Genomic DNA, 14,599 nt, shown 5'->3' on the forward strand with positions numbered 1-14,599 from the left:
ATATGATACTTGGCCTATTAAAAAAAACATTTAGATCAAGAGATATGAATGTTTGGAGTAAATTATACACTACGTATGTTAGGCCGCACCTTGAATTCGCTATTCCGGTATGGTGTCCTTACTTAAAAGGTGACATCAAAGAAATCGAAAAAATTCAGCAAAAAGCAACAAAAGTACCTCATGATTTAATAGGATTACCTTACGCTGAAAGGTGTCGTCGGCTCAATTTTATTACTTTGGAAACTCGCAGGAGAAGTGGCGACTTAATCCAACAGTTTAAGCTAGAAAACGGTTTTGAGAGTATCAATTGGCATAATCCACCAATTCGCAGATCATCTTCCAACGTCCTAATGCATGAATTCACATATAATAATGCTCGTCACAATTTTTTTACAAATCGTATTGTCAATGATTGGAATAACTTGCCGTTAGCATGCAAAAAGGTTCCGTCAGTTAACGCATTTAAGAATAGAATTGACAAGTATTTTTTTTTTTTTTTTATCTTCAGCTGCAAACAGTACATCTTTTACTGAAGATGAGCTGCACGTTTATTAATAATTCGTGCTTTAGCAGCTACAAATATTGGCTTTTTAGATACTATTTGTCATAGATGTAAACTTTAATTAAATGAAAGCAATCTTTTTTCCCTTTTTCCCAATTTTGATATCAACTTACTTGCTATGAATAACAATTACTTTTTTTTTTTTACTTAAAGTTTATATTTCACAAACCATGAATTTTTGTATAATTTGTTGGTTTTGTTTGTTTGTTTTTTAATTATTTGTCATTTTATCTACGAGGACTTATTTAAATATGTTACTATTACTATTACTATTACAAAAAATCTGAGCGAGTAATGGAAAGGTAAAACCTCCATAAATAAAGTTTTTTTATTGACTGTTTTAGATCTTACTAATGCTGGATTAATAAGTTTAATGGGATTAGCTCCACAAACATTAAATAATTGGGAATACTGAGTGTTTTTAAGAGCATCCACCACTTTAGCATCAAACATGGAACCTAGTGAATTAATCAATTGAATCTAAATTAAAACTTGGTTGTTGTATTAGGTTTGCATTTGAGTAAAAAATTTGTGCAATAAAAAAATAATTTTAAAGTGGTACAAGTTCGGGCAAACGATTTTTATTTTCTGTTCCATATATATCTACCAATAAAAAAATATTAAAATTATTGCACGAAATTCAAAATTTAGGCTCGAAAAATAAATAAAATAAATTAAGGCTCGAAATTAAAAAAAAACGTTTTAGTTTTCTAACAAAATGACCCATCACGGTAGAGGCGCTATAAAAATATAATGTTAAAAATGCCAACGCAAAAATTTTTTAACTGGCCAGCGAAAAGTATTTTTTAAACTTATAATCTTTAAGATATTTTTTACTTATTTTTACGTTTCGCTTATATTGCTTGAATACCTTTTATTTTAGAGCACTGTTTTTTAAAGAAAAAAACATATACAATAGCGACCCAATCACTTTCCATACAAGACAAGTTTCTTAAGCAAGCTTGTCAATTTCTTCCCTATATTAATTACGATCTTCACTGTTGTCGGTCTGGATACAGTCATTGATTTTGACATTAAATTCTTTGCCGGCAAAAAATATTTTGCCGAGGAAAAAACTTTGTTGCGTTAAGGCCAAAAAAAAACAACGGAAAAAAATAATTGCCTTGGAATTTTTCTTTTGTGATGACAGACCTATCTGTTTTTATCGCGGCAAAAATTCGGCGAAAAATTCATCATAAAAAACGTCTTTTCACTGTTTACCGCGGTCGATGCCAATTTTGAAGGATGATATTTTGTTATTATTTATTTCAACTGCAATGGTTTCGGTATCATGGCCAGAAACGTTTAAAATTAATAATCATTTTTTATAAAAATTTGAATATTTTGTACCTTCAAATGTAATGCTAAATTTATAGATCACATAAGTTTTTTTTTTTTTTAATTATTTTAGGACCATCTTGGATTGACATTTTAACATGATTGTACTTTTACAAAACTTAACGCCTCTCCCGTAGTGCCATTTTGTAAAAATACAAAAATGTTTTTTTTTTTAATTTCGATACTTAATATACGGATTGGCTTTAGGTATCACATAACTTTATTTAGGTATCACATAACTTTATTTAGGTATCACATAACTTTATTTAGGTATCACATAACTTTATTTAGGTATCACATAGCTTTATTTGGCATCACATAACTAGGTATCACATAACTAGGTATCACATAACTTTATTTGCATTTTTAGATACATTACTTTGGCTTCTTACAAATCTTGCCAAAAAAAAATTGTGTGCAACTAGATGCCGTTAGAAATAACTAAAAAGTAACATATTTTTTAGAGAGAGATAATTGATTACATCTTATATTGACTAAAAAGGTTATTTGCAACTTCCCTTGCTTAAAAAAAGGATTCAAAGAATCCTTTTTTTTTAAAAAAAAAGTTGTTTTTTTAAACTTAACCTGATGATTGCGGGTAACATGAAACTACTAAAAATCTTTTTGTTTTCAATTTATATATATGTTATAGCTCTGGTTTGATTCATAGAACACTTTCTTGAAAGTAAGTGTAAAAAAACATCATACGAACAAGAACACACAAATATATTGTTTTTTTAATGAATAAGGATCGCTCGTCATTTGATCATACTGATGGTTATCTTTCATTCGATCAATAGCCTTAATGCCAAGGCATCACAAATAAAAAAAAAAAATTTTTAACTTACAACTCTTTTCTTTACTGTTTGTTTTTTCTTTATGGTGTATAAATGATAATATTACTATAAATCTTGTGGAAAATGTTTATTAATTGGACAACTATGTGAAGTGTTACTAAGGGTGTTTTAGTTTTTTCAAAACTAAATTTAACTTTTTGTGCGATGCTATTTGAAATTTAAGGAGTGACAACTGACTTGTTGTTTGATTTCAATGAAAATTTGTAATTTCTATAAGAAAACTCGATAACTTCTTTATAAGTTAATAGATTATTTACAACTCTTTAAAACTCCATTTTTCATAACTTCATAACTCCATTCGATGGCCAAATAATGGGCAGTTATATTAGCTGCCAGTGTTTTTTTTTTTTTAAATACCATTACATAGTGGTTTAGATTATAATAAATTAAAAACAATAATAAGTTAATTCAAAAGTGAAACACATCAAAATTGCATTGAGATACAGGAATACTCTAATGCAAACTCGGCGCGCACTGCATGCTGGTTTATTATTAACCACGACACGTCGTGGTTGTGTAAAATAAGTATTTTTAAATGCATTTGACCTCCTTAAGTAAAATAACTAATAGGTTTTTTAATGAAAAATAGTTGATTATCATAAAATTTTGAGAGCTTAAAACTTTTTTTTAAGCTTTGAAAAAAACTAGCTTTTAATTTGCTTTAAAAATAATTCAGACTTTTTGTGTTTACGCATTAAACACTAATGTACTTATGTTTGAAACAATTTTTCCCGTTGGTTTAATTGAACAAATTAGGGAGATTCAAATTTAGCTACAAGTATTTAATGGATTTTCTGCCATGTTCCTTATCAAGACACAATTTAAAAGGGTAATATCATCATCCTATGACTTTAATAATAAGAAGTGTATCAAATAGGCATCTTCGAAAGTGAACTGTTTTGAGGATTTTGTTATGAAGATTGTTTAAAAACATTACACATTATACTATGAAAAAATTATACATGTATACTAATGAAAAATTGTCAGAGTAGTCTAGGTTAGGTAATTGATGTATACTTAGAAAAGCAGGTATTTAAGAACAAATTGGTAAGATTATACTATCCTTTGAAGAATGATATCTTCAGTAAGAGTAGAAATCTATTGAACTTCTATAGATCTTTATTAATTTCTATAGAATTTGCTATATAATTTTTTTTCTATATAAATATATGTAGTTTGCAATTTCTATAAAAAATAATAAAGATTGTGTACTCTAAAGAATAGAATTACTATAACCAATATGTTTCAAAAAATTATAGGAACTCTATAGAGCGTTTTTTCCAAACATAAGAGTTTTTAATATAGTTTTGACATATTTGTTGCAATCAAGATTGAGCGGCCGTTGCGCAGTGGTTAGAACACTTGCTTGCAAGTATTTTATTTTCATGGTTATGTCATAACTTTCTTATTGTTTGATTATTACTTGCTTGAAACAAAGAAAAAAGATTAAACCCACCGTTTCTCGCCGGGGTTCGTTTTTTTAAATTTATTTATTTTTAAGGCCTTTTCTTTCAAACTTTTTATTTTGCTCAATGTTTTTTTTTCTTTCCAAATAATATTTTTTACTTAAAATGATTTTTAAAGAACTAATACAGATTAATAATACTTTTTTTTGCGAATCTGTTTCTGATGTTGAAATATTCATGCGTTTATCTGCATTTTTGTTTTATTGACGCTTTGCTACAGTTGCATCTATGCAACAAAACAAATAAGTTTGATTGTAGTTTGAGTGCAATTAAAATATTAGTGACTGTCTCTTTTTAACGTACTTGTATTTTTCAAAAGTTACTATTTATAACTGTTATACCAAGAAATCTTGTATATTGATTGAATTTTGAATAGATGGAATTTTGTATAGATTGTATATTGTATAGATTGAATTGTATATTGCATAGATTAATGTTGCTTCTTTTTTTTTGCTTAATTAAGTAAACTTGCATAACTTGCACTACCAACCAAAAATTATTTGAGCTTAAATGCAGAATCTATTGTAAAACCCATTTTAATTGCATTGTTTTTATGTCGTTGTAAAAAAGATTACGAAAGAACAACAATGAAAGAAAGTCCTATTGAGCTTTAGTTTTCCATTACAAAATTAGATTCAAATAAGAAAAGTCCGATAAGTTGTTTTGTTTCAGGTATACTTTGTTTTGGTAAGTTTCTATATAAAACATAGTTATTTAATTGCTCTAAAAGTTTAAGTGTTATCCCAAATTAATTATGAAAATAAGTACAACAAGGTAGACTAGGTTTAAAAAAAAGGTAGAAGATGTTTAAAAAAAAGACTCGGTTGCGTTTAATGGTATATAAATACGGAAAATCTTATACCATTAGAAAGTTGTAACTAAATAAAATATTGATATAGTTAGAATTTCTTGAATATAAAATAAGATGTATATAAAAATCAACTTGAAAAATGTAAAAAAAATGATAAAAATGACATATTTACGACAGGACTATAACAAAACTTTACAATTATCTTTTAAATTTTTAATTTACCAAAATTTACCACAGAGCAGAGTTACTAAGTACTTATAACCATAGAGCATGGTTAATAATTTGGTGTTTGCTTAGTATTAGTAGTGGAGTTTTTTTAAAAGTTTAGTAATACTAAAAAGTTCTAACTTTTTTCGAATTTTTTTAGCAATTTTAAACTATAATTGTTTTTGTTTTACAGCGAGTAATAAACAAAATAAAACATTGTGTTATGGAGAGTTTAAAATAAAACACGCTAGAAATTCCTCTTCAATATATTTTAATAATTTGACTTGATACCTTGGAAAGTGAGATGTAATAAGAAAAGGTTTACTTTTTCAAGAAAAATTGCTTCTTTCAGGCAGCCTTGATATACGAGTCTTCAATTTCTTACCGATAGGAAAACTTACAATTTAAGTGTTTTAAACGAACAGTTTTACAAAAGTTTAAGTTTTATATTTTTTGTAGGAAATGTCATCTAAAAAACATTTAAAAAGAAATATCTTTCAAATTGTGAGAATGTAAGCTGGATATGATTTTTGATATAATTTTCTGATTTTCAAACGGTTGAAAATAACTTTTTGAAAAGAAAAAAGTAAAAGGGAAAAGAAAACATTAAACGAAGAATAAAATCAACAAAAAAATAGAATAAATGTTTTAAAAGAAGAAAAGATAAAGAAATATCTGAAAGAAATTAAGTAAAAAAGTAATGAAAATAGAAGTGAAAAAAAAACCGTTAATGAATGAAATATATAAGAAGAATGGCAAAGAAAGAAAAAAAAACTATTTAAACATCGGAACCTCGATCGGCAAATGAAGATTTTTATTATTTTTTCATATATTTCTTTAGTTTTCTTTCATATATATTTCTTAGGATTATTTATTTTATTATTTATTTATTTTTCTTCAGTTTTTTAGCGTATATAGTTTTACTATTTTTTGTTAGTCATTTATTATTATTTTTTTTTAGTTATTATTTATTTTTAGTAATATATAAATTTTTATACAGTTATATATAATTTGTTTTTATTTTCATTTTAGCCATTTATTATATATGTTTTATTCTACCGTGTATTATTATTATCTTTTTTAATCCTTAGTTGTTTTTTTTGGTTTGTTTTTTTTTTTGCAAAAGGTAATTTTTTGTTTTGTTTGTAATGTTTGTTGTAACTTTTGTTTTGTTTTGATTTTGGCAGTGTTTTTCTGTTAATATTGTATTTATTTATTTGATTATAATATTTGCAAATATTTTGATTATTATATTAAAACAACTATGATTATATTAATATATTTACTAAATCTTTATAATTTTTTTAGCAATAGTCGTTTTTATGTCATCGTTAGTTGTTACGCTTTGTCAGTTTATTACTGTTTGTAACTGTAACTTTGTATGTAAAAACGATTGATGTATGGAAAGTTATACCGATTTATTTAAATTATTATAATTACTTTATTATTATTATTAATATTATTATTATTACTATTATTATTATTATTGTTATTGTTATTGTTATTGTCATTATTATTACTATTATTAATATTATTATTATTATTACTAAGATTAATTGTATATAAATAAACTATTTTTTGAAGGTATTTACTTGAGATTAGTATTTCAATACTATTTGTAAATAGCCGTGAAAATTTATTTTCAGAATATATATGATTGATTGATTGATTATAACAAGTATAGCAAAATATAGGTTTGTAATATTATTTTTTGTCCATGAAATGAGGTTGTAACCAATTGTTTTTCTGGAATTTAGGTTATGTGTTTGTTCTATTTTGGTATAATGTGGCTCAGATTTCCAAGAGATAAGATTGGAGAAAAGTCAGACTGTCAAATGTATCAAATTGACAAGGTAGAAACGGAAAGTTAAGATAAAAAAAAGGAAAACAAAAGCATCTGTTGAAAAAAGAAAAATTTCAATGAAGAAAAACTCATATTAGTGTTTAGATTTAAACAAAAAATGTTGAAAATGAAGTTTATGAATCAAAAGGGCAAGATTTTAATCTAGAAACCTGAAAAATTTATGCAAATGTAATTAACATCAGAAGACTGCTAAAATAATATCAAGCAAAAAACTAATCAAACTATAGTTGTTTGTCAAACAACTATAGTTTGATTAGTTTTTTGCTTGATATAGTTGTCAAACTATTGTTGCTAATTTGCTCAATCTCTACAAATTTAATGACTGGTTCTAATAAAGATGTGTTAATGTGTTTAAGATTGTTAAGATTGGCTAAAAAAATAATTTTACATGTATTTCAAAATTAAGATGAACCATTCTATTGTTGATGGGTTTTACCTTTTATTCAAACTTCTTTTTATTTTGGAGGTTAAATAGTCAAAGTTACGAGTGCCGTTTTAAAATATATATAATGCATTCTGTGTACCTTTTAATTTCCCAATATGCAAACTTATTAAATAATAAAAAAAATTTTGAAGTCATTAAAGCTATAGAGGTTAAGGAAGGTTCAGAGAAAGCTAATGCAAGCGTAAGATTTCAAAAAAAAACCACACCTAAATTTAATGTTAGGTCTTGGAGTCGAATTTCACATTAATATAACAGAATTTTTTTTAGGGAAAAAATCTTCTATGAAAATACCTTACTTCTCTTTCGATACCCAGTCTTGTAAAAGAGTTGCAAACCAACTGATTAAAGTAATAGCTTACGTTTGTGGTTTTTAAAGATGGTTTTCATAGAGTTTAAAGAAGGTTTTATTGGAGTTTAAATATGGTCTTATTAGAGAATTGAGCTTTGAATTGAGCTATTAGAGCAAGAATTGAGAAATTCCAAATATGAAATCTGAAAAAGATTTAATAATCTGTTTAGTTAATATTAAAATTTAGTTTTTATAATTCATAATAATAAATTCGGAAAAATCTGTTAGCCTTGATAAAATAACAATAGCCTCAATAAAATAACGATAGCCTCGAAAAAATTTTTGATGTTTTAATTTTGACACTTCAGGCAATTGACATGTTTTAAATTTCACCTAACTATATTAGTGTTCGAATATTATGATCCCCATCATATGACCATGTAGACTTTCCCCCCAAAAAAGTAGAAAAATTCTATTTCATAACAATAACACTTAAAATCTGAAGATTAATTTAAATTGAGTATGAGATAAAACTAAGAGTAGAAGTTAATTTTATATCAATTTATTTATATCAATAACGTATTTCCCTCACGTTTAAGCGGGAAATCTTTTTGATGTTTATGTTTCCAGGTTCCAAACACCTCAATATTTTGCAGAACATTCTCATTTGGCATAAGCATTATCATGCTTAAGTTTAAAGTTTATCCAATCGCTGAAAGTGTCATGTATGAAACATCAAAAAGTTTGTAAGCATCCGTCGATAGAATTCTGTGGGCACCCATGGACAGTTCTTATTCAAAAACAAAAGTTTTTTAAATAACGCAAAAAAAATTTTTGTATAGCCAGTAACAAATTTAATATTTTACAAAACTATATTGTCTGGTAAGTTGAAAAATTGATTTTGTATCTTTTGATTAATGTTTTTATTTCGCATTATTTACTTAAAATATTTCAATATTCGGGTGCATTTTTACTCAAAAAAAAAAAATATAAATATTAATATTAATTTAAAATTTTTTAAATTTTATATTGCTTAGAAATAGCTACCACATGGTAAAATCACTCCCTAATTTTTTTTTTTTTTTAAATTCAAACTTTTTTTTGCTATTTAGGTGCCCCAAGAGGACCTAACGGTCTTGTCACAGAGCACCGCGGAAGTGCATTTAACCAGAAAGTTCACGCCTCTTTCCTTACCGTGACGCGAAAATATGTCCAAAGCTCGTTAAAACCTGGATTTCCTGCTAATAAAGCAAGCGCTCTAACCACTGCTCCACGGCCGCAATTTCTTAAAGTATGACCTATTAAACATTTTACTATTTTACTTATCTTACAACATATATTTCTTAATTTAATGTTTATTAAGACATAAAGTATAAAATTTATGTTTTAACTTTATGTTTATACTTTATGTTTTAACTTGTTTAGTACTTTTTAATACAATTTTATTTTATTAATTTTATTTGTTTAATACTTTTTAATACAATTTTATTTTATTTTAAAAGTAAAAGTTGTAAATACAATTAAATATGGCCTTGAGTTTTTTGAAACAGGAGATAAAATATTTTTTATCTACCTCATAAACTTAAAAACATAAAAAAAAAAGTTCTGGTTTAAAACCAGAATTTCCTCTGCAGTCGGCCATTCACAACAGTTTTTGTTAGCAAATTTTAACAGCAAAACAAATTCTAAATTGAATAAATACATTTAATTAAAACAGCATTTTACTTATAAAGCGAATGTTTCCCATTTATTGTAAAATGCGGTTCTGAAAATAAACTAAATATCAAAATTTACTTCAGTAGTTAAACCAAGATAAAATATTATTGCAAATAAAACTATTATAATATTCCTAAGCCACACTCGTAAAAGCGTGGCATAAAAATTGTCAATTTTTATCTTATCAATAATAAATGCCTAACAAAGAGCAAGTAAATCTGGCGAATTTTGCTAGTAAAAAGTAAATATTACAAGTATGATATTTTTGTGGTAAGATTCCACAAATGAAAAGTTACTTCGCGGACCGAGAAGACCTAACTATTTCGATTTGTCTTTTGTAAAAAAATTGATTTAAATTTGTAAAACAACAGTTGGGTGATAATAATGATTTTTTAAGTTTAATATTATAAATTTATATTTATTATATATTATATATTGTACATAATTGTACCCCCTCAAATTGAGGGGTGTTCAAACTTTATATGGTCATAATTTTTGAACGCTGAGAGATAATACTTCGAAACTTAAAATTTATCGATGAATATAAGCCTAGTTGAGAATAGTACAAAATTATTTTATCAAATTTTTGCCCCTCACTTTTAGGGCGGGTGGGGGAGATAAAATTAAAGAGCTTTTTCGTTCCCAGCCTCTGATTATCGCAATTTTTTGCACCTCATTATTTGACATAAGTATAAACATACAAATGTTTTGAGTTTGCTCCATGTCTGGAAGTTTGCTATCTCAAAAAATAAAAAATCCTGGATCCGTCACTCTAGGAGGGAGTTCCATTTGTTGAGTACTCGTAAAGTGAAAAAGTTTTGACGAGAAGCCAAACGATAATAAGATTTTTTTAGTTTAAATGAATTTTGTAATTAGAATTTATAATTTGTTTTTGGAAAGATCGTTTGACAGTTATAGCAGTTTTTTAGTCATTTAAAGACTTTTTTAAATCTCCACGGATTAGTCTGTATCTCATGGTCATTATATTAATTTTTAATAGTCTTTGGTGATATGTAAGATTATGTAATCCATAAACTAATTTAGATGCTCTTCTGAGTATATTTTCAACTTGTAGTTTGTCTTCAAGTAGACGAGGGTTAGATACAGATACGCAATATTCTATATATGTTTGAACTAGTACTGAAATTAGTCTTTTAAAACAAAATAAATTTAGTTATAAAAATATCATTCGCATTGCTTTATTAACTTATATGGAGGTATGTTTGGAGAATAGTAAGTTATTATCGATATGTATTTCCAGGTCAGTTTCTGAGTTAGTAGATTTGATGTCAGTTAATATTTTCTTCACTGGATTTTCTTCACTGGACTAAAAATTTTTCTACATTGAACTTCATTCCCCATTTAATTGCTCAGTCAACCAAGATATTTTAAAATACGGTGTGTGAATGCATATTAGTAAGAGAGCAAAATATTTTTGTATCGTCGGCAAAAAGTGCTGCATTTGAGGTAATTATATTGAGAATATCATTAACGTATATAATGAATAATATACCTGAGAGAACAGAACCTTGGGGAACTCTATTTATCGAGAAATTCAATTTCAATTCTCTTCATCTTCAATTAATCCACATGTTTAAAAATGGTTTTGTTCTAAGTAATATCTTGAATCATTCCTAAGAATTAACGGTTAATTAACTTTAAATAACTGTTATATTGCGTTTATATTTATTTAATTTTAGATAACTGTTTATTTAATTGAATAAGTTATTATTATCATTGGCGTCGCTGGAGTTGGTGTCAACCAGTGCGGTAAACTCTTGGTGTGACCTCTCTAGACGACCACTAATCGTTTTAGACTTTTTCCAAGTGATTCTATACTATAGACCATATATCGTTCATAAAAATGTTTGTAAAACAAGTCAAAAAGATAATAAGGACATTAGAAAAATTAAATAAATTAAATTAAATTAAAAATTTTTTTCCAGGTTGACCCTCACATTGACTACACTATATACGAATTCTTGTCGAAAATTAAACATCAAAAGTAGGTAATTTTATGACCAAACCCAAAATAATAATATCGAAAAATCATAATAAAACATTATGACTAATTAGAAAATCAACAAAACGCTATTTTTGTGAAATCAACAAAACGCCTCAATTTTTGTGAAAGACATCCGAAAAACAACCTTTTGTAAAAGACATATAAAATACAATCTTTTGTGAAAGGTATACGAAATACGTCTTTTATTTAAGATCTTTTGATCTTGAATTAAAGACGAATTTTTTGTGAAATGACGAAATAACAGAGTTATTAATAGAGAATATGGAAAAATCAAAACCTGAAAACTATTGCTTAAGCGAAACGCAAAAATAAATTAACACAAGCACGAGCAATTCTGTCAATTTTGCATTTTGGTGTCATTCCCCAGTGACGCCACTGGTTGTTATAACTTATTTATTTAACATTAAATAACTATTTTATTGCGTAATAATATAAATTATTTTTATTAAAATATAATAATTTAATAACGAAGGACAATAATTAGTTACGGTCACCATGCAAAAAAGTTTTTATTTTTAAAAGGATTTTTAAGATTTTTTTTTTTTTAGCCTAGTATCAGCTGTGCAAAGCAAGGTTTTGCATTGAGAAAATATATATTGTTGCTGTTTTATATTTTTATTGCACAAATTTTTTAGCAAAAAAGTCTTTAATCTATAAATATCGATGTTCTTAGTTTTTTATTTACATTTCGCCCTAGGCGCCTCATGCAATTGTGTTTTGATCTGTTTTTATGAATCAAAAAAAAAAAAAATGAGGTAAAAAATAATTTATTAATTTAATTAAACATTGTAAATGAAAATTTTTATGTTTTATCTTTTACGTTTCCGTAGGAGCACAAATTGCACTAGTCAGACCTTTTACGTTTCCATAGTAATCACTGCGAGTTCAAAGAAGACCTTTAACAGCTTTTTTGAAGAAAATGGTAGACCACTCTGACTAGTTTATTGATTAATAGTTAATTTTTTAAATAGGTGTTGAATCTTAGATCCGTGTGTCCTAATTGAATAATTAATGGTACTTGAATGAATTTCCATTTTTAAAAAAGAATTTTTTTTATTAATCAAATACTACGTTCTTTTATAAATTATATACGAGAAACAAACGTTACTATTTATATTGTCTTAACAACAAGTAAACGGTTTTTTCCATAACTTTCACTACCAGTGAAAAAAATAAGAAAACGGTTTAGGATTAAGTTTAAATAAAAAAAGATCAAGTAATTTTTTTCTTTGGTTTTTTATTTTATAATATAAAGAAGATTATTTTTTATTTAAAGATTTAATCAACTATACACTTATTATGTAGATATGTTATGTGTTATATACTATATTAATAACTTTTTTTCAGAAATTTAAAATGAAGCCTGAACTGAGTATATACAACACCAGCCACCTAGATAGCAAAATAAAGAGCTCTCTAGGTAAAACAGCTAAGGCTATTAACAATCCTTTTACACCATATTTATCAGAAAATACGATTAACACTCAGCTGCAACCAAAGCTAAAACTTATCAATGAAGATTTTCGTAATCCGAAACATTATATTGATGAAGATCTCAACGTAAAAATTGTAAAAACCCCGAGAGGACTCCAATTGCATTCCCGCTCAAAATATATCAGCCCAAGATTGTCAAACTCTGCTCCATTAAAATTTGAATCACTTGATTCAAAGGTAAGTGGAAAAAAGTTGGAAGATCGATTATCTAATCTTAATTTAAAAATGAACGAGATGGATTTAGTCACTCCTCGTTCAAAAAGCCGATTTTCCGCCACAGAAGAGTATAAACGACAACAACATCTTGTTTACAACGAATATCTTCACAACTACCATAATTATTATAACTTACACAACATGAAATACCTTTATGATGATTACGGCTCTTCTAGAGGTGGCTCTTTGGATTCATACCGCCTTCATACGGTACCTCCGGCTCTTGCAGCATACTACAGTAACAGATCCAGAGTTGAAGATGACTCTTTGTTAGGAAGTCTTGCTAATCGATCCATAAGATACGGTAATGATTTACCACTTAGATATCGTCTTCCATACAACCAAGTTATCTACCCTCCTTATTTTAGTAATGATAGTTTGAACCTAACCTCCCCTCAACAAAAAAATGGTGATCAAGTTTATGAAGAACGCAAGAAAAATAGCGAGGAAAAAACGCAAGGATCAGTTGTTGAAAGTTTAAACGATATTCAGAATGACGATTTCCTTCAACGACAAGATACAGAAGAGGAATTGCCAAGAAGCGGAAGTTCCTACGCTAAACTGCGTAAAAACTATATTAACAGGAAGTATTACGGAGATAAATCTGAGAGTCGTTACTGAAAACATTTTAAAAATCTTTATGATAAAATCTGCTTTTAAAAAAGACAAAGTTTAGTTTTATGCACAACTTGCACCAACCACAAAACTCTTTCTGAGTCATCTTGATCGCATCGAGCAAAATAATTTTAAAAAATTCCTCAAAGAATTTTTAGCAAAACCTTTTTTATATTATCATATATTATTATAAAATATTATAAATAAAGTTGTGCGATTTATTACTTGTACTTTTTCAACTTATTTAATATTGTAATAGAATTTAATTATATTTAACAACTTATATGTTGTTTTTATTTAAAAATTTTTTATAACTTTATTATAATTTGTATTAGTTTCCTTCATATTTGTTTTTAAATGTTTGTAACTTGTTTTAATATAATTACTTAAAATGGATTTTTTATTTTTATCTATTTTTAATTTACTGTTTAAAACTATTACCAACTTAGTTCCTTTTATTACTTTTGTAATTATTACCAACTTGGTTCGTAATGTTTTAAATCTATTTTTGATCACACACAAAATGTTTTAATTATTTATATATTATAACTAATATATATTATATATCATACTATTAATTATAATTATTTGATTTATAATAATATATTCGTAGTTTATATAAATTATTTATATATAATAATTAATTATTTATGATAATTTAAAAATGGTTGTAATAAGTAATAATGTTTCAAA

General features: G+C 26.4%; 1 protein-coding gene across 1 annotated transcript; it reads left to right on the forward strand.

Annotated features, from left to right (window-relative positions):
- Positions 1-4,886: 4,886 nt before the first annotated feature.
- Positions 4,887-14,302, forward strand: LOC100203554 (uncharacterized). Its single transcript, XM_065788966.1, has 2 exons — positions 4,887-4,910; positions 12,929-14,302. Exon 2 carries the CDS (start codon positions 12,938-12,940, stop codon positions 13,910-13,912), a length of 975 nt encoding a protein of 324 aa, XP_065645038.1. The 5' UTR covers positions 4,887-4,910; positions 12,929-12,937; the 3' UTR covers positions 13,913-14,302.
- Positions 14,303-14,599: the final 297 nt, after the last annotated feature.

This window comes from Hydra vulgaris, chromosome 01 (genome assembly GCF_038396675.1).
Source record: "Hydra vulgaris chromosome 01, alternate assembly HydraT2T_AEP".
NCBI lineage: Eukaryota > Metazoa > Cnidaria > Hydrozoa > Anthoathecata > Hydridae > Hydra > Hydra vulgaris.

Excerpts from the sequence above, each read along its gene's own strand:
- LOC100203554 (XM_065788966.1), top strand. The coding sequence starts at position 12,938 with ATGAAGCCTGAACTGAGTATATACAACACCAGCCACCTAGATAGCAAA.